The sequence below is a fragment of the Scophthalmus maximus genome, chromosome 13 (genome assembly GCF_022379125.1).
Source record: "Scophthalmus maximus strain ysfricsl-2021 chromosome 13, ASM2237912v1, whole genome shotgun sequence".
Classification (NCBI taxonomy): Eukaryota; Metazoa; Chordata; class Actinopteri; order Pleuronectiformes; family Scophthalmidae; genus Scophthalmus; species Scophthalmus maximus.
The window spans coordinates 17,324,254-17,345,791 of NC_061527.1; the positions used below are offsets into that span (position 1 = coordinate 17,324,254).

The following is a 21,538-nucleotide window of genomic DNA, read 5'->3' on the forward strand; positions in this document are numbered from 1 at the left end:
GGCATGCAATGTAGCCAGATCCATTATTTATAACTTACAGATATCAAACATTCACCTGTCTGTGCTTTTTTTGAGTTAATTACTGGCTGTGAGAGCATTAGATTATGATGTTTGTTAAAGCAACAGAGTACAGCTCTTCATAGTATGATGGGATTTGTGTTGCGATTGCACTGGACAGGAGTGAGTGTTGACGCCTCTTGATTTTAACACACCACCATCTGGAACCTTGTTACCCCAGTTTACCTCAGCTTGGTCCATCACCCAATGAGCTAATGCTCTAGGTTGAGTTGGCTTTAAAATATTATTGAGGCAAGACATATTCCAATTATTCCCATCATCCATGCATCACTGCTCTGATGAGCTTCTCTGGAAGCTTTTTATGATTGCCACAGAAATCCCATTAAATAAAATGCCAGTCTAGTCCATACCTTAGTTATTCGAAGATACCAGCTATTTCAAAATATACAATAATCCATTATTCTATGAAGTCATAAATACATAAAACATAATTCCTGGGCTGTAGCAGGGTAAATATTATTCCTTACCATAGCATCAAAGATGTCTCTGATGTATAAAAAACAGAATTATTATATTACTTACTCCATCTGAACTCTTTTAATATTTTCAGACTGCATTGTGTTAATTCATTTGTCTTATGTTGTCTGACATTAGTAGGATGATTTTATCATTGAGTAGGATGTGTCACTATTATTAACTTTTAAGTTGTCAATCTTATCATTGTTATTGCTTTTAGTTTATGTGGCCTCTGATACAAAGCTTCTTTTTTTTAGGCAACGCTATTTTGTCTGATGAGCCTTACAGCAGGGAGGTGGTAGGATCACACCATGACTCCCAGGCAACATCTGTCAGTGAAGGATCTTACAGAGCTAGTCCGTGAAAGATTAAAGGCCATTGAGTGGAAAAGTGTTAATTTGTTTGGCTGCGAAATGACAAATGTGGCGATTCGGCACAGATCAAAAGGAATGACAGGAAATGTGGGCTGCGAAGGACCAGCTTCATTCTTATTGGCTCCTGGACATGCAGAGTGTTCACGTCACGAGAGTTTGGTGAACGTCAGATCCTGCACATGTGTAATTAAAGGCTGCAGTGATAAACCCAGCTGCTCCCGATGTTTAAATACAATGTTATGTGGGTGTCACAGCTGGCTGTCAAAGAGCTGTCTGAGTTTTTAGTCCCATTCCAAGTCTGTCATCCTCAGAGAGTTGTAACCTACAGTCTCCTCCTGTGAGCGCGACAGCATTGATCTCACTTATCTTCTCCCCACGCTCAACCCCTCTCACCTTCAACCTCTGCTGTGGATTTTTTCTTTTTGCCCTCCGCGTCCTTCTCTTGTCCTCTTTACTCCCTGAGTGAGATACAACTCATCCAAACCTCCTCCTCTGAGAGTGAGTCCCTCGGCTCAGCCTCTCATTTGTCACTCTACATCATCATCAGTCATCCCTTCCTCTGTTTGAGTCAGGGCCCATCAGAATTGTTGACAAAAGCACGGTATGGAATTTACTATCCATCTCTTTCCGCTGTATTATTTCTTCTGCACAGTCTCTGTCTCACTCTGTGTCCCTCTCTTACCCCTCTGTCTATCTGCCAGGATCAGTTTGCGTCCTGGCTCGTATCAGAGTTTGACCCGCTGCCAGGTTATTTGATGTCGTATTATTTAACATACATGATGACGCACGTTTCGCTTACGTCTTACACGCTGCTGACATCGCCTGCGAGTGGGGGATGTGCGCAACACTAGCTTTTTTGAACAGCGCACGGCAGGAGCGTTGTGCTCGCCGCTGTCTGCCCTTGTGCTGGGCCAGGTTTTTGTTTCGTTTTCTGAGCAATACTTACTGGGAAGATCGTGGAAGGAGAGAGAACACAGAGGAGACAGAGGAGGCGTCAGAGGCGGGGAGGAGAGACACATAAATAGTGGGAGGCTGTCGTCTCTTCTGTTGTGGTGAATTTGCAATTGTAAAAGTGTGCCACTGAATGAGACACTGGCTCAGCTTTACACTTGCTGTCGTGTCTTAATGCCCAGGCTTCCCACAGAGGGGAAATAAGGCAGGGACCTGCTGTTTTCAATTAGGAGACTGTCACTGTGCCCACTGTGCAGGCCATTATTATTTGATATCAGCACCTGGAGCATGTGTGCAGTCAGACAGGAGCACAACGCTGCCAAACGTATCCGAACCACCCACCCAGAATTAGTGGAGAGATTGTTTTCAACAGAGAAAGGATTCGAGCGGTGCTACCTCAGGGCTACGCCGGTTATTACACCAATTCTTGTACAGAGGAAATTAGAACCCAGGTTAGGTGCTGGCCTGGTATCAGCAGTGAAGCTGGACGACTGCAGAGCTGGGATTGGTGTTTTGGATCCACTGTGCCGGTGCTGGTGCTGTGCTCCGCAGGGGTTTGAATGCTGCGATTCGCTCCACAGTCCAAAAACATAGTATATGTATATTTAAAGTGGAAACTCTGTGTTTTCCAATGACTTTTAAATCCAAATTCATTACTACTGCTTCCCTATATGCTAATTACATACATATATGAAAACACAAGCAAAGGTACAGTGCAGATTTCCCTCTACTTTCATGTGCACAGTTCTGACCTTGGATGTCTTCAAGGATAGTTCACAGTTTTAAGGTTGCATTGCTCCCATATTGTAACAGATTTCTATTCTCCAAGCTGCCATCAGTGTGTGATTGTTATTCTCTCTTCACCGTGACTGCAGGGAAAAGTACTCCTCTCCAGGCTGTCTCCACACACGCCTTTATTTTCCCTCTATAAGTTTCTACGTTCTGTGGCAGCCCAGGAAAGACGACTCATTTTCTGTCCAGCAGATCAGCAGCTGCGGGCTGTGCTATTTGCTGCATTGTATTTTACAAAATGCCAAGGCTGCTGCTGTCTGTCTGTCAGGGTTTTTTTAATAATTTTATTCGTGGGTATTAGTCTGGGTCTGCAGTAGTTGTGGAGAGGATCTTTTTGTTGTTGTTGAAACTGCAGGCAGTGTATGCTGCTGTTGGTAGAAAGGTAAATGATAGCATACACCTTGCTGAGTAACTAACTGTATCCCCGAGGCTGCGACACAACAGAGCCAGATCATCTTCACCCTGTGTTTTCATTTAGATGGCAGCCTGCAGAGGTGGTCTGCGTGATGCAGCCTTTCCAAGGTTTGAGTGTTTAAGGGGCATGAGTGACATACAGCACACGGTTAACTTGAAGCAGGCGGTCCGCGTTCGGCTTTTGTCGTTGTTGAATTGAAGTGATGCTTTTCGGGGACAGCACTGTTCAAACCATTTTCTCAACCGCTTCCTGGGTGACACAAGAGTTTGATTTAATATTTGAGTGTCAGCTCTGTAGTGCCATTACATTTGTATGTGTCTGCGTAGATTTTACTGTGCAGATATGATATTGATGCTGCTCTCAGCAATACCACAGCATAGGAGTCAGACTGATCATCACCCTGTTCATTAGAGTTACAAACTCTGCTCTCATTAGACCCCATCCACAGTCCTCTCCTCTCCTCTCCCCTCCTCTCCTCTCCTCTCCTCCCCATCAGGCCATAAAAGGACATTTTCTCTTGGTTGACAGCTTTCACTAAAATTTGAGGATCAGCGAGGATCGCCAAGCTCACTCCTGATCTGGGAGCTCAGTAATGAAAAACATACAGAAATTGCATAAGACTTTCAGCACGCGTGTGCGTACGTGCACGTGCGTGCGTGTGATTTTGTTTTGGGGGCGGCTGAGCTGTTTTTAGATTTTCCCAGGGAACAGGGTGCTTCTACTCAACACTTCCCTCTCACATTCCTCACATATCAATCTAATGGTATTAATTCAACATGCCCACAAGCTGGTGTCCAGGCGACAATGTTAACTGAAACCGTGAATGCGGGAATATTTATTACAACAACTCCTCTCTTAATGTGTGTTTGTGCTGGCTCAGTCGACATGAGTCACACTGTTGGAGGGCATGACATTCCCATGAATACACAGGTAGATGTCTACATCCCTGACAGGGAGGAGTTGCTGTTTTATTGACTGTGTGTGTGTGTGTGTGTGTGTGTGTGTGTGTGTGTGTGTGTGTGCTAGCTACAAGCTACTATGATCATAATATTCTGTCCGGACTTCATCGAGTACTTAGACTCCTCTGCAGAAAAGACAACGCTCTTTGCATCTCCTTACTTTGAAGTTCCATTTCAAAGTCTGCAGAGCTTTCAGGCATTTCCAAGGGAAAAATGACACCTTCATATCCACCTGTTCCATCAGTGCGATCCACAGTGTGAAATGAAGATGTAACTGTCACGGGCTCCTCTGAACAGCGGCCAGGTTTAGTCTGGTGTTACTAACTGCTGTCTATAACTACTGAGCCACTTCTCACTGTCTGTTTGAATGTAAAATGAATCACAGTACATTGGACTGAGAAGGCAGATGGTAGATGCTGAATATTGGCAATTGTGGCATTTTATTGATATTTGCAGTTTCATCAGACAATACCCTTTTGTCAACCTTTCACCAGCAGAGAAATGTGGAAAACTGTTCAGCCTCTGAAACCCGGTAAATACAGATTCTTTTTAAAACCACTGCATTCACCTGTATACTAAAGCATGGCAGAGACACTGTGTTTAAACAGGCAGCCACCAAACCAGAAAAACAACCAGACGGTCTCTTGACTTCCACCTGTCCTTGCATGGGTGCCAGTCTATCCTGATAATCCAGACAGTTAGTCTGGAAGCCTAGTAGGATTGGGATTAGGGATTGTAAAGTATAGTGACCGTGACTTGGCTGCCTTTGTATTTGGGCTAATGCCTGCCTGTGAGACACTTACAAAGCCTCAGCAAATTGTCTATTGATTCATTATTACATTATATAGTAATGATTCAGTGGCTGCTCAGAGTCAAATGTCCTTCACAAGACAAAAAATACATCATAAAATTGGTTTCTATGGGCTCAGTCCATAATGTATGAAGTTGTGAAAACCGATGGGTTACTTAAAGTAATCCCTGCTTCTTTGATAGCAGAGTGAGGTCTTTCACTATCAAATTGTTTTTATGATGTTTGAACAAGCAACTACCATAATAATCAAATATAAAAACAGCCAACTCTTACTTACCAGTTTATGACAGTTGGCACCAGCTCATTCTTCAGAAATGATGATGACCAGTGGTGACGATCTAATCCTAATGTCCCATTTTCTGAGGTTAAAGAAAATGAAGAGAGCCACGTCATTTTATAGGTCGAGACATATTTTTGGATGCCGGTGGGACAGTGGAGGTCCTGCTGGGCATGTGTCTTGTCTGATGAGTCAAAGGACCCCACTGGGATCGTAGCAGTCCGAGTTAATTTGTTCTTTAACCTAAACTAATATAGTGAACATTGATTGGCTGACGCCTTTATTTGTTGAGCAAAAGCTTATACATGTATGACCCTCATTCCCCTTCTTTCCAATGTAGTTCTTGATGCTCTTCAATTCAATTGATCCCATGATGTCTACTACACAGGATAAACTTGTTATAGTCTTTCTTTTAATGTCTTGTGTTTTAGACCGTCAGTCTGACGAAGCATAATAATTTGAAAACATTGGGAGGTTGTCACGAGCAGTATTCAGCATTTTTTATGAACAAACAATTCATGAAAACAATGATCAGATTAATGGATAAAGAAAATGCAGTTATTGCGACTTGAAACTCAAGTTAGTCTCTTTCTTTCTCTCTGTCCTCTCTCACTTAATATGTGTTGGACTTAAGGTGAACCAGCAGAAACAGCCATAATTTGGTCTGGTTTGGTTCCTGACCCTACTGACAGCAGAGGTCGGAAGGGTTTTTCCCCCTTTGTTCAGTAAATCAGAAGAGTGCTGGGGGGAAATATGTTTCTGGGAGGAGCTTGTGAGTGTCTGCTGATACGACCATGCTGGTTTTCTTCAGTCATGTTAATGTATTTAGAGAGGTGTATAACTTTATTTTCTTTTGTTGTATGTAAGTAGCTGCCATTACTGATTACTTTGACCGTGGCTCCCTGTCTGTGCGTTTACATGCAGAAGCAGTGAGGATGAGCTGTAAAGGATATTACTCTGCCCGAGTTCCGTAATTGCAAAAAACATTTAAGCCTCTTCCAAACGATTAGCATTTGGAAGTTGATGACTCCTTAATTATAACTGCCGCCATCCAAGGAACTCTGCACAGACGGTCAGTTGAAAAGGAGTTATTGATATGCAGTGTCTACACCTACAGTACACACCAGCAGAAAGAAACACTGAGCATGTTTACATGCACATTGGCACCAGGGTTTCAGGAGCGCCCTGTTCATGTGTTTGTTCTTCCTTAAACTGTTGACATAGAGCTGGATATCACGATACGTGTGTATCAAGTAAACATATGATCCGAACATATTCTTTTGGGCCTTTTTACTGCTTCCACTTTTCCAGTCTGGACTGAAGCCAGAGATGGAGAATGACCACCACTGGTGCGGTCATGGAAAAATACACATCCAGCCGGCTACTGAGGGCTCAGAGGTGGAATGCCCTGATGACACTGATTTAGGATCAGTTTGCTTTCCCACAGTCTGAACAGCAATCATCCCTCCTGAGCAGAATGAACTAGGCCATAAATTACCACGTTCTAAAAAAAGGAGGTGCTCAAGGCGACTCTCTTTCTGAACGTCTGCAGCAAACCTGAACATGGAAACAAATGACTCTCTCCTCTCGACACTCATTTCATCCTCACTCTTTTGGCAGAGATCGCATTACAATCCCACAGACACATGACACTTTGCAAAATACTGACACAGGAGCTGACTGGACAGTTCTCCACTTTGTATTTAGTAAAGGCTGCCTCTGATGATTTTTCTTCTCTTTTAATATTTTAATAGAGTTGTGGATTTTGCCTTTCTGTGGATGAAGTCAGGCACACTTTGACACAATAATCAAACGCTGCTTTGTTGTGTTGTAAAAAAATAACACCCAATCGATAGCTGAGGCACCATCATTTAGCCTCCGCCAAGAAAACAAGCATTCATCTCAGAGACGGCCTCTTACTTAGCTCATCCTCCGGGAGTCCCAGTATTGATCACGTCTGGGTCAGACATCGCTGTCAGTAACACACATCAGTGCTGCCCTCGGTATACATTATTCATTTTTAGATTCATTTTGTTACTGAGATGCATTATACCTATAGAGAGAGTTGTTGTTTTTTCGTTGATTTAGTTTAAAATCAAAAACAAAAGATTGAATTTTACTATAGTGTAAAGTTGATTGTGTCACCTAATAAATTACTGTAATTGAAGTAATGAAGTGAAATGAATGCTAGCTATACAGACCACGTCTAGAGTGTGTTAGTGTTTTGTTTCAGTGAGTTTAGGTTTGCTTTAAAGCAAATGAAGAATACATTTGAGATGCACTGATCTGATACATACTGTATAAGTGGTATTGCTATCACTTGACTCTTGATACCTGATTCAAGAGATCAGGTATCAACCAGCTATGACAAATTCACATTTACCCTTGAACACACAGCAAGTCGTTCATTATCATATAATTATCGAGCTCTGCAGCCTATAAAACATTGTTCAAATCCGCATACGTCTATTTTAAATACCAGTGGAAATTCTAGTGGAAAATCTGAATTTGGGAAAATGTTCATTAACGTATGATCATATTATGAAAACTATATAAGGAAGCCTGTGTCTTGCTTCACCTCCCATGGCTACCACCAGCCATTAGTGAACCTTATGGATTGAAGGAACTTTAGAATTGTAAGAATGGCTTGTTAAACTAATAGTAGTACAGCAAGGCAACAGTCTCAGCTAGAGGTTATTTATTTGGATGGGTTAATTTTATGGGTTCCATCCTCTGAAGAGCTCTACAGACCACTGCTGCAGCATGATGATGGATCAGGGTGGCATTATTTGGGTTCCTGTTAAATCCAAGTGGAGGGATGTAATCACTGATAACATAAGACTCCTGTGTAGAGGAATACTTCTGTGAATGGTTTGCATACAGTTGACAAATACCGTTCTTTAGATTCTAGCAGCTATAAAACCCTATAATACCCATGGGTTGAGTTAAGTTATCACAGATGATACTCGTGTATTTCTATTCCATCACAGCTTCTTCCTTCATTTCAGTCAAGCATACATATGCATTAAATGGCTAAAATTGAAATGTAGTTCTGCATGGCTCCTACTGGAGCTCTAACTCATCTCTCTTCTTCCCAGAGCCATCTCGCGGCTCCACAATTTAATGTATTCATGGTAATGGCGTTCTTGTCTGGGATTACTTTGTGCACTGGCGAGGACGAGGACAGATGAATACATTAAGTGAATTCACCAAGTTAAATTATGATTTGATAGAAGACTCAGGGTGGTTTACAGAAGTCTCATATGTAACACAAAGTCAGACTGCTGATTACTGCACACCCTGAACAGACTGCCTAATTGTGGGTAAACGCTCTGTCCCAGAGGAAAGACGACCAACATGAACAAAATGTGGCGATATCTTTAGTCATGGCTCCAAAACACTGGTCTGTCGTAGCACTGTTACAGAAAGATGTTCAAAGATGGTCACTTTAGATAGCCTGGGACAAATAATTGCAGTGTCAGACACAGTATTTAGGATGGACGCAGATCTCATCTCATCTCATCTGCTGATCCAAACCATGTCTCCTAACCAACCAATAGCAATGCAATTTGAAATTAAGCACTTTTGGCATCAGAGGCATCTAGTCTATTGGCATTTCAATTAAAGGACAAATGTATTGGAAGAAAGATATATTAGAATAAATAATAGAAACAGCATTATGGGGCTGTTGAATGCTATTGTTATTGTAAGGATGAAGACATTATTTTACAGTACTGGTACACATTGATATGTATTACTGGTTAAACCAGGGAAGGACGGAACACATGCTTTCACACACACACTGAACCAGACTCATACACACACTCACAGTGCCTTAAACCCTCTCTCTCTCTCACACACACACACACACACACACACACACACACACAAACAAAAACAAATATTTGCGCACACATGGAATAGGAATTTGAAATAACATAACAGAAATTAAAGAACCACACTTCCCCTGACAATAACATCCTCGCACTTGCACCAGGAGACGCAAATAAATAGTAAGGCATGGTAAAAAGCAGCAGAGCGTCCTCTTTAATTATCTGCATTGCAAACATTCCTCCATCACTTAGTCTTTTTTCCCCTCACATTTTATTCCCTGGTATGTTCCAGCTTGCAGGGAGCGTTGCTGAGATTTTGCACGGGCACGTTTTGGTTTGCTCATCCCAGTGTGGATGCGTGTGTGTGTGTGTGTGTGTGTGTGTGTGTGTGTGTGACAGAGGGAGAGAGATAGAGAAACGGAGAAGGGGGAGGGTTGGCTATTCTGTAGCTCGGTCACATGGACATCCACGAGACGGATACTAGAGAGGCTGGATATCATTTCAGCTGCAAACACAAGAGGCGAGCTGTGAAGATGCTTTCCCACTCCTGAGTGACGCTGGGTTGTACTGTAGTGTACAGCTTGGCTGTTAGCGTCTCAGCTGGTGATGGAGCTTCCAAAGATCACAACCACAAAGTGATATTTTATCTTCTGCCATCCCCATTTGGCCTGAATTGTTCACTAGGGCAGGATATCAGCACCTATCTCCGGATTCAGTTTGATTTTGATTCAGGGATAGAATGAATAAAGCAGAACCCGCTGTTCGCTCGTCGTGTATGGCTCCACATCTTGAGCGAGACCATCGCCAGAGATAATACCCCACGAGCGAACACAAACCAAGAGCTGAGATCAATGCAGTGTTGTTTTTTTTAGTCTGTCACTCTAACATACACAATCTGTAGATTTGCTATGAGATGGCATGAGTCAGCTAACCTTCAGTCTACATAAACTGTGTAAACACTGACATTAACGTTTACAGAACTGCCATGACTCAAGGAAGCTCATGAAGCCAGCAATAAAAAAACTAGCCTTAGTGAAGGATGTAATGACTAAATGCCCACGGGGTAGACATTTTACCCATCATGCAGCCTTAAGTGAACCACCTGCAGCAAGTAACTGCTGCTCACACAATTAGAATTCCTACACATGGCACAGGAGAGAAGCACATGTGCAACTATTAACATGAATATTTCCTGGTATTGTGCATGCTGTGTCACTGGTGGTGTGAATCTCTTGGTACCTGCCTCACGATTAAAATCAATTCCATCATCTTTCGATTTTTGGTAAACTAAGAGGACGGGCCACATACAGAAAGCTTTCATTGTAAGTCGTTCTCCCCAATTGGTTATTTGCTTAACATGCATGTTGCGGTTGTGTGAAGCGGCAACAACTGTGGAGCTATTAGGGCGCTCAGAGAGTGGGTACCTCTGCCAAGGCTAACACCCTATCTAAAATTAGAATTTCTTTTCTCATCACTGATTTGCACACTCATTCAATTTAATCACAGCAGTCAGACTTTCTGTTTTTGCTGTTGTAAACATCGGCGGTATCTTCATAAATTCCAACATCTGCGCCGTCTGAGTGGGATGTTTGTTACAACGATAACAGAGGGGGAATTAAAATCCTCACGCTTTTGTTGTCTGAAGAGGTCTCTCATCCTCTGATTTATTTGTTCTCTCTTTCCTGACCTCCTTAGCCTTCACAGCATTATTATGCTGAGTGTTATACATCTATAATTGTGCATCTATTTCAGGCCTTCCTGGTGCAAACAATCCTCTGATTGTCTTTCTCTGCTGCCTGCATCCTGTTATTAAACCATATCATCCCAACAAAGCAGTTGTATGGCTGTTGTTCTTTTGAGTTTCGTAAGATTGGCATGTGTAACGTTTGCAGTTTGCATTTTTATTTCATGGTGTTAGCATGTGTCAGTCTAGAAAATATTAACCGTGTAAAGTCACAGTGCTGTCAATTACTTTACTCTCACTTCAACTTCCACGAACCCAGAGAAGATTGAAAGAGCAGACATGTTCTTTCCATTTCAGTATAAATGTAAAATAAGGAGTCTTGGTACCATCGAGGCTTCTGCCTTTTTTCAGTTAATAATTATGCAAGTTTATCAATTACATTCAGCCTAAATTTGACCTTGACTGGATTATAACTTCAACCATAAGATTATATTATTTATGGCTTATTTTGGGCCGATCTCGGCCAAGTCTGCAATATTATGGTATTTTTTTAATTTAATTTATAAATAAAGTCAAACAACTGCTTGAGAGTTTCCAGCCTTGCTGACAGCTTTGTGAGGCTGTACGGAAACCAGCATCAGCATCCTTAAAAATGACAGTGCTAACATGTTGTTGGTTAGCAGGTGTAATTTGAATCAAGCTAACTCAACTTGGTGTAATATGTGAGATTTAACAATAAACTAAATAAAGTTCAGCTGATTCTGATTTGAACAGGCATTTGGTCTCTGCCTAAACCAGACTCAGCGAGGCCTGACGGTGGCACTAGATGAAACAATGTTATTAGAACTCATCCTGAGGGGGACGTGAATGAGTTAACTGTTATTACAATAGTTATTAAAATATTTTATTGTCAAACTGTCAGCATTGCTAGAGGAAAAGTCAGGGAATCACCAAAGCATTAAATTTATCCTCAGGGGAGCATCAATCCAACAAATCCACGTTGAGATATTTCATTCTGGACCGTTAGACTGACATTGCCATTCTTTCAACCAGGCTGCTCTCATTATACGTGTCGCTGACATTATTGTTTCCTGCAGTTCCTCTTGCTGACAGGCCCCTAATTGTGTTTGACACTGTTATTACATAATGTTGGACTGCTGCGTCCACCGTTTGGGATTCATTTTTGTCACAGGGAGAACTAATGATGCTGAGTAATGGAGCCTCTCTGTCTCAGAGCGACTGACACTGCCATCTCTGTCTCTTTTCTCTCCCTCTCTCTCTGTCTCAGATGCTGCTGCAAGGAAAGCATTCATCACAGAGGTAAGCTGCCATGTGTCCCTGTGATAATCTGCCCAGCCATTATTGTCTACTAAGTGAGCTAACCAACGCCCCCAGAATAACCACTTTTAGTGAACTGTCCCTCTCTCTCTGTGTCGTCAGATGCCCTCATCCTCAGGGCAGCCTGGTCAGGGGAAGAAGATTGGACACAGAGGCGTGGATGCATCAGGAGAAACTACTTACAAAAAGGTAACGCACATGGGAACATATTTTCTTGTTTTAAACAAGTAACGTTCTGTGCTCAGTTCTGCAAATGAAGAATCTGAGTGAGAGAAAGCTGAGGAATTGTGTGTTTTTGAAGTTTGGAGAACTTTAGGAGTAGGAGAGTTGTCTTTTTTTAATGCCATTTGACATTTTTTCTCAAATGATCTGATGCATCTCAGAATAGGCCTTATTGTGAGGGTATCTCACTCACTACATCTCCATCTGTCTCTCTCAATGCACCTCTGCAGACCACATCCTCAGCCTTGAAAGGAGCCATCCAGCTGGGCATCGGCTACACGGTGGGCAACCTGAGCTCCAAGCCTGAGAGGGATGTGTTGATGCAGGACTTCTACGTGGTGGAGAGCATCTTTTTCCCCAGGTCTCAACTGCAAACACACACATATAAAACATACGTCAGCAGTACATCTCCAGTGCTTATATGGTTAACACTGTGTTAATGTACTTTTGTTGTTGTAGTGGATTTTTTTTGGTTGACTAAATGTAATTCATGTTAGCTGGAGTGAAATATAAATTTGATCACTGTGTTCTGATGCTCTCCTCTCTAGTGAAGGCAGCAACCTCACGCCAGCCCACCATTTCCCAGACTTCCGCTTCAAAACATACGCTCCCGTGGCCTTCCGATACTTCAGAGAACTGTTTGGCATCAGACCAGATGACTACCTGGTAAGACTTAGACGTAGTTTTTTGTTTACTCGTGGCTGTACCAGTTCTGACCACACGGATGCTACGTACAGCCACACTTATTTATTTATTATTGAATATAAAATGTGATTCTTTGGTTACAAGGATGCAAATCTCCCAGTAAATAATAACCTCCAAGTATTCAGCCAAGCCATAGTGTAAATAATATTTCATTATACAGTCATCTCCCTGCCCCATTGGGATCTCTTTCAGTTTTTTTCACCCTTGAAGAGTTTGCAGGTTGTATATTAACAATAAATAATTCCATCCATTAAATATTACATTGCATTCATAGTATAGTAGAGTAGCTAATGTTCCTGGAGTTTTAACACACCTTTCCACAACAGAAAAGTTTTCCATAGAGGTTTTAATGAGGTGTTAGGGAGGAGCTTCTTTAGAAGAGCTTTTATTCATTCGTTTCCACAATTGGCATGTGTACTGCTTTGGGTGTAACCGTCGTTTTAAGTAAGAAACACACAATCTTTAAGTCATGCCCAGACAGAGCTGCCACATAAATAGTACAAAAAGCAACAAATAAAGAGACAGACCTGAAATGATGTATTTATAAATATAAAAACAGATGGCCACATCCCACGGTTTTCCCTCAGCAAATGGATCGGGCTCAAGAGGGATGTGACATTAGAAAAGTAAGTCATCCGTAACAGGTACATGTGGGGAGTTTCACCTCTTTCAAAAAGAGTGTGTGTCATTATTTGCTTTTTAGCAGCAGAGGGAAAGCGAAAGAAAAGGCTGAGTAAGATTCTAGGGAAAGCCATGTCATCAAAGTGTCCTCACAAAGACTGAAGTTATTTTTCCTGATGTCCACTCATTCTGTACCCTTTGCTTTCTTCTTTTCTTGATTCTTTTTTTAGAAAGTAATTTTTTATTTATGAAATTAGATTTAGATGGTGGTGAATCAAACAGATGGGTTTCATGGAAAATACAGGAAGACTTGGTATTCGTTCCATTGTTGCTTGAATAACAAAACAATGTACAAGTCATAGAGGCGCCCCTGGGGGCAGGGGGAATGTGATATCAAACCAGATCACGTTATGGGTTGCAAATTTTCCACAAACATTATACTATATATATCAAACAACTACAACTAAAATTTCATTTGGATTAAGGAAATCAGAAATGCAGTGTTCATAGCAATATCTCTTTCAGTAGTTGAACTTAATACCAGCTTATAGTGTTCTGTATAAGCGTTGTCATGAAAGAACGTAACCCCTTTGTTTAAATCTCTGTTTCCTTCCCTTTGTGTCCCTGCAGTACTCGCTGTGTAATGAGCCCCTCATCGAGCTGTCCAATCCTGGAGCGAGTGGTTCCGTCTTCTATCTCACAAAGGACGACGAGTTCATCATCAAGACTGTGATGCACAAGGAGGCGGAGTTCTTACAGAAACTGCTGCCTGGATACTACATGGTGAGCAAAGACTGCGCTTGTGTGTGTGTGTGTGTGTGTGTGTGTGTGTGTGTTTGTACTCACAGTTATATGAGTGGGAATGTAAACAAGGTGCTCTTTGGCATCTTATCTAAATTAAATCGCATGTTTCTTCCCAAAGACACACACACACACACACACACACACACATGCACACACACACACAAACACACACACACACACATGCACACACACACACACACACACACACACACACACACACACACACTTACGTTTTCTTAATTTAAAAAAATAAAACAATAAAAAATCAATGGTAGATGAAAAAAAAATCACAAATCAAAACAGCTGCCACTGCTTTTCAGCTGTTTTCTTTTTTCTTTTTCTTTTTTTACTGAGCTTCACTTTAAGGTTCAGTAGTTTTCCCATTTGTTCTCTTCATGACAGGCTTCACACATGCAGGGTAATTCATGGTGAATGGCTCATGCATACAAATATACACGCATGCAAAACAATAAGCCCGTCTTGATACCGTCCAGTTGTAAAGGCACATGTAGTGAACACACTTACAGTACATACAAATACACAGATTCATACAGACTAGAGGTGGAGAAGCCTTTGAGTGTGTATCTTGGTCTGAAGAGGCGCACATGCAACACGCAGACTTTCATTTAAATGCCAACTTCTCCTTATACGCATATTTGGAGTCATATTTTTTAAGATGTCTGTCTTATGTAAGAGCCTGGATATCTCTCCTGCGAGCACGAAATCCTCTTTCATATGAAGCAGACATAGCAGCTCTGTCATCTGACTGAAACCTCGGGCCATGCAGTTTCATAACAGACTGGCCGGTGTATTTCAGTAGCCAGATGTACTGTTCTTAAACCTAACAGAGCATGACTTGCACCAATAGTAACACCCCCCCCACACCCCCCGCTTCTCGACAGTCTGCAGGCTCAGTCTGAATGAAGTCAACCAGTAACAGCTCCATGTATGTTCATGCTGCTAATCCAGCCTCTCGGGTTCACAGCCCCTTGGCCTCGTGTTTATTCATGTCCCATCAGCCAGGGCCGAAGACCACTGCTGAAATGAATTTAATCATTCAGGGACATTAACGGCTCAACACATTCGCTGTGACCTTTTCCATCGTTTGAGTTTTTTCGCTGGTTGTAATTGGTCTGAGAATGAGGCATAATGAAAGTAGAGAGATTCAAGCTCATGTGGGATCATGGCTGTTGTAGCCTCAGGCCAGAGCAGGTGGAATGAGCCTCAAAGACACACACAATGGACACAAATATATAGACGAGACCTGATAAACAAAATAATGTAACTGGGAAAACAGACGGCATGCAGGCAGTCGTTGGTGGAGCTCCACATGTCTTCCACAGCTGACTAGCTGGCAGTAGGGGGCTGGCTGAGGAGTCTGGCTCTGGGCAGCATACAGATCACTGTGATGTAACCGAATCTCTCCCTTGTATTTGCCCTTCTATTATACCTCTTCTCTCCATCCTCTCTCACGTTTTCATGTCTTATCACTCTCCCTGCCACTGTGAGACTCTTGGTGTAATGTATTTGTCTTTATCTCTCACTCTACGGCGCGTTTTAATCCACTCTTTCCCCTGCTTCCCATTCACGCTCCTGTCTGTTCTCCATCCCTTCCTTCCGTTCTCTTCTCTCCCTCACGTGTCTGTGCTGTTGGCTCGTCAACGCTCTGCCCTCTTATCATTGACAGAAGGGTCGTGTATGGCTGACGGCAGAGGATGCTCTTTCTCTCTCTCTCTCTCTTCCTTCCTCTCTGTATCATTTGTGCTGCTCTCTCTACCAGCTCCTCTCAGCTGAAGGTCATTCAGTGCTGAGCCTTTTAGCCACACTTCCACATTCACCCTTCATCACTCCTCTGTCTGCTCCACTTTCTCCCTTTCCCGTCTTGTCGTTACTCCTGGTTGCTGTGCGCTATCACTGCATGGACTACAGCTCTCTCTTTCTCTCTCTCTCTCTCTGCGCTCGTGTCTCTAATGAGACTGAACTGGGTCAGGTTCCAAGGTCAAAACAGGTTTTTTTACTGAGCTCACAGCCCGACTAACCACATTTGTGTGAATTGACCACTGAAATATTCAGCACAGATTGCCGATGGAGGGGAAAAATAGTAGAACCATATAAAAATAGCAAAGTAATAATAGTAACAGTTAAAGTAATAGTAATGTAACTCCATGTTAAAGTTAAATTAGTTTTTATATTTATATATATTTTTTGTGATAAATGACAAAGGCGAGAAATTTAGATACTGGACATGTCTCACATCATCTGCAATGTGTCCCATGTATCCAGGGGAGTTCAGGTGAAAACCTTGTATCATTAGGGGATGATTGCTCTCGTTGTCACTTTTTTTGTTAGTAAATCCCCAGGACCAATTTATGACCAGAACAGATGAAGGCTGTTCCCTGTTATAATACAAATATGAACCTTTTTAAAACTCTTATAGGTTGTGAGATGGCAAGACACTGAAATAAAGCTCATACATTTCAAACTGGGTTGAGGAGGGTCGTTACTCAAACTCCCCATCACTTTATCCTCCATCCTTTTTCCTAATTCGGGCCGAGTGACTGTGGCTTAATAGTAACCAGACTAGAAAGATCTGTGACCACAGCTTGAGTCTGTCCACTTCCATATATCACAGCACTGTGAGAAAAATCTTGATTTGTGTTCACTCGCAGTTATGTAATTCACCGTGGTGTGATCAGATGCAGCCAAAGTGTGTGCACACAGAGAACCGTGTATTGTTAGTAAATTAACGTGTTGCACAACACGTATCACTTATCGTATTGCCCATGTATCTTTTATTCCTGGGAGGAACCTTTTGCTCTTGTGTTTTTGTCTTTGAGTTCCTGTGTATTTTGTTTATTTCTTTGGCACATGTTGTTCTCAGGTACATTTAAGAAAGCCAAAATTTCACCACACAATTTCTCAGGTTCCGCTGTGAAGTCCTTCCTCAACATCCTGAATAAGCACGGCAAAGGACAACAATTTATGAGGCCTCTAAAGATCATTCGCTTTCTTCCTTCCTTCTTCCTTCCTTCCTCTCCAGAACTTGAATCAAAACCCTCGCACTTTGCTGCCCAAGTTTTTTGGTCTCTACTGCGTCCAGTCGGGCGGGAAAAACATCCGCGTGGTGGTGATGAACAACGTCCTCCCCCGCGTAGTTCGCATGCACCTCAAATACGACCTGAAGGGCTCAACCTACAAGCGGCGAGCGTCAAAGAAGGAGAGGGAGAAAGCAAGGCCCACTTTCAAAGACCTGGACTTCATGCAAGACTCGCAGGATGGACTGATGCTGGACCAGGACACATACAGCGCGCTAGTCAAGACCCTGCAGAGAGACTGCTTGGTAAGATGAACGGAGAGGGAAGAGGGAGGGGGTATGGTACAGCTGCAGTGTAAAGACTCGTCACTCGCTCTGTTTACTCTTTAATGTGGAGATAAACATGGAAGGGGGAAAGAAAATCAGCTAACGGGGAGATGGAGAGGGTAGTTTACTGATTCTGAACGATGATCCATATAGACAGTAACGGTTAGAGGGAAAGATTAGAGGGAGCTTAGAAGGAAGGATAAAGTGATGTCACAATGCAGTGTCCCAAAGCAAAAGAGACACAAATAAAGAGACATAGATACTACTAAAAAAAAAAAGAGAAGAGGATCGAAGTCAGACAGAGGAAAAGCTGTTTATGACAGTATTTGTCATTCCCAGGACGCTCAGAGCTTTGTAATGAGCAATACGTGAGGTGGTCTTGTAAATCACCACCTCACGTTTACATATGCAGTGCGCGTGCATGGGAGGGAGCGTACTGTATGTGCACACACTTGCTGTCTTATGCATTGTTAACTAATGTGTGCATTACTGTGTCGCACGTATGGAAGCAACATCTCCACCGCTACAAGTCTCACATCCTCTGAGGCTGTTATCCACTCTCGATAAAAGCTTTCAAACTGTTTTTTCCGCCACGTGTCTGCCATTAACTGCACACTTACATCTGTCTGCACGTGCTCAGGTTCTGGAAAGCTTCAAGATCATGGACTACAGCCTGCTGCTCGGGGTTCACAACATGGACCAGGCAGAGAGGGAGAGGCAGATGGAGGGCTCCCAGGGCGACAGTGACGAGAAGAGGCCCGTGGCCCAGCAGAAGGCCCTGTACTCCACAGCCATGGAGTCCATCCAGGGAGGAGCCGCCTGCGGAGGCTCCATCGACACTGACGACACGTGAGTTTACACAGAGAGACAAGGTTTTTTGGCAGTGGAGCTCAGTGATTAATGTGTCTGCTGGCACGTATTAATAATAATAAACATAGTGGAAAAAGACATTAATAATGATAAACCTTTATTAGGTGGAACTTATTCAACTGCAGTGCTTAAACTTAAACAACAACTCCCCTGCAGTAACTAAACACACAAATAATTAATTTTCATTACATTTTTACCTGTTCAGTCTTTAAGCCTGTAATTTTCAGTCTTAGCAGGCAACCACTTTTTATCAGCAAACTTAGCTTATTCTAAACTAATAAGTGAAAATTTAACAAACACTCAATTAAAGTAAATTGCTGAGTGAAAACTAACCGATAAAATGAAAATTGAGATATTTAAAAGGTGATTCTGAAACTTCTTCCTCCACATTAAAATGACTTTAGTCGGTAGTCAGTAATGCGAATTTGCAATTTAAAATAACATTTAGAATGTTAAAAAATGTGAAACACTTAATAAAGCTGCTTCATGATAAAAATCCTTTATCATTCATCTTTCCTTTTACTGGGAGTTGCCTGCAGCAACTGGATACTGCATCCAAATACAGGAACTGTCATTTAATACTGAATGCATACAAAAGGTATCAACTTCCATGAGATGTAAGATTCATAAGATTCCTGTTTGTACTAACATATGTGATTTATTTTAATAAATGTTGTTTGATAATTCCTTGCTGCGCATGTCATTGTGGGTCCCCACAACAAGACGTGGGACTCGCTGGCCTAAAGAACTTCACCCAGCAGTATTTTAAATAACACACAGAGATGTGAAAGCATACTCGAGCGATTTTTGCTAAATCTGGTGAAAACCTGCCCAAGTGTCAAATTTTGCCGGATCTATTAGTGACTCACAGCATTTCTTATCAAATCACAGACCACAGGTGGAAACAGTTCTGCTGTCTGACTGTGCCATGGTATTTTGCTTCTCACCTCAGGATGGGCGGTATCCCAGCTGTCAATGGAAAGGGAGAGAGAATTCTTCTCTACATCGGAATCATCGACATCCTTCAGTCCTACAGGTGATTACGCCTTCAGCTTTATATCCTACAGTTTGACACAGGCTTCAGACGGAGGTGTGTACAGTACGTACTGTGATGTACCTTCCAGTCATTTGTGAAAACACTGTAGCAACATAATCTCATCAGACAGCACCTTTAAGGTTTTCAGCCCACAGGCATGTTGCTTATACTCATTTGTCTATGACCGTAATGTTTAAGACATGTTTAGCATCACTCTGTTGAACTGTGCATCTCTTTGCTTCTGCAGGCTAATCAAGAAACTGGAGCACACGTGGAAAGCTTTGGTTCATGACGGGGTGAGTTTTTAATAGCTCTGTACGCACAGACACAGCCAGTCAGATGCAGCAATGTGAACTACAGCATATTTCACTCAAAACATTTATTAATTCTTTTTATATTGTGATATACTGATCAGTAGCTATGCAGGTTATGTGTTTGGTGCGGGGGAAATGTCATATTCTTATGTTTCTTGTTTAATTTGGTAACAGAAGTCTTACCCTGTGAATATCATTTTATGTTTTATTATCATATCATTCAGACATTAGTCACGTCATCTCTGGCTCTCCTCTGGGAAAGTACACAAAGGATTCATAGTTACCTTTAGCTTGTACCAAATGTGATTAACTGTAGCCTCCAGCTTTATTTGTTTTTTCGCATCTTTTGGTATATGAGGACTTTTATTAGCTTGAAGTTCAGCAAACTTTATACTACATCTTTCCATCTCAATCCCTGACAATATCTGACAATATGCCCCTGGTACAGTCCCTACACTCTCTCTTTGTCTTCACACATTTATTTGAAAGTCACAGATTATTTAATCAAGTCTGTGGGTTTGTTTGTGTATTACAGTTTATTAGAAGGCAGCTTTAGGCAGAGCTATGGATTACTCAAATGTTAATCATATGCCTGTCATCCAGCCACAGTTGTCTTTTATGAAGCACATATTTCAGTATTGCTTTACTCTCTGTATAGCATCTGTATTGTTTCTGTCATTGTCATGAAGATTAGCCAATACTGAGCTTTGTCAATAGTAAATCACCTTTATGAGCAGTCAGCCTTTATTGTGGTAACAGAGAAAGACAGAGGTAACTCACAGTGTTGTGTGATCCTGAATCCGTTTAACACTGCTGGAATAATGCATTTTTTCTTATTGCGCCCTTTTGTTTCTGAAACAATCCCCTTGTATTTTCTTAAATGTGTGTGGGCATGAAAATGCGACAGGGGATTTTAACATCAACAAATTATGACCATATTAATCTAGAGACATAAGTTTACTTCTATAAGCAAAACAGACTGGAAGCTCTAACCAGCGTGCAGTCAGGAGTTTCTATTGTGTGGCTCCAGCTCTGATCTGAGTGGAAATATGGTACAGAATATCACTTATTGACTCAAGAGAGATAGATTTACTGCATGAACGACAAGGAATTCCTAAATAAATCGAACTAAAGCTATGAAAGTGAATAAGAAAAAAGGGTGGTGGAAAAATGACTTGGACTGGAGAAGTATAATTATCTTTTGTAAGAAAGCCACCGGGTTTCTGGAAAGTCCAATTAAAAATACAAAACACAAGACTATCATTTGTCTCAACCTTGTTTATTACATTCATTTATTTCAGTAGTAATTCCAGGCAATAAATTGTTTCACACAGGTTACACCTAGAGGTGGTATGACTCCCCTAAAGCTCGGCTCAGACTACAGGAGTTTTAAAATCACACACTACAGGATATTGTTACGATTATTGCTCCAGAGGGAGCAACGTTATCACCTCACGTACAGTTTTGATAGTTCTTGGACGACACGTTGTACAGGCACTCATGTTCTTGCCACACATCAACAAGCCTTTCCTCATACTCAGCCGCCGCACCCGTACAGTACTTTGTTTAGATATTTCAAAAGGTCTATAATGTTGAGCAGCTGAGTGTTGCTAGCAACTGTCAACAATCTGACTCAA

General features: G+C 41.9%; 1 protein-coding gene across 3 annotated transcripts in view; it reads left to right on the forward strand.

Annotated features, from left to right (window-relative positions):
- pip5k1ca (phosphatidylinositol-4-phosphate 5-kinase, type I, gamma a) overlaps positions 1 to 21,538 on the forward strand; it is a 37,624-nt gene that overhangs the window by 2,393 nt on the left and 13,693 nt on the right. For all 3 annotated transcript variants that reach the window (XM_047336602.1, XM_035648373.2, XM_047336603.1), the window contains exons 2-10: positions 11,919 to 11,950; positions 12,071 to 12,157; positions 12,421 to 12,551; positions 12,739 to 12,856; positions 14,147 to 14,299; positions 17,361 to 17,660; positions 18,322 to 18,530; positions 19,504 to 19,587; positions 19,835 to 19,883. In XM_047336602.1, the coding sequence (XP_047192558.1) occupies positions 11,919 to 11,950; positions 12,071 to 12,157; positions 12,421 to 12,551; positions 12,739 to 12,856; positions 14,147 to 14,299; positions 17,361 to 17,660; positions 18,322 to 18,530; positions 19,504 to 19,587; positions 19,835 to 19,883 (1,163 nt within the window). The remainder of the gene's footprint in view (positions 1 to 11,918; positions 11,951 to 12,070; positions 12,158 to 12,420; positions 12,552 to 12,738; positions 12,857 to 14,146; positions 14,300 to 17,360; positions 17,661 to 18,321; positions 18,531 to 19,503; positions 19,588 to 19,834; positions 19,884 to 21,538) is intronic.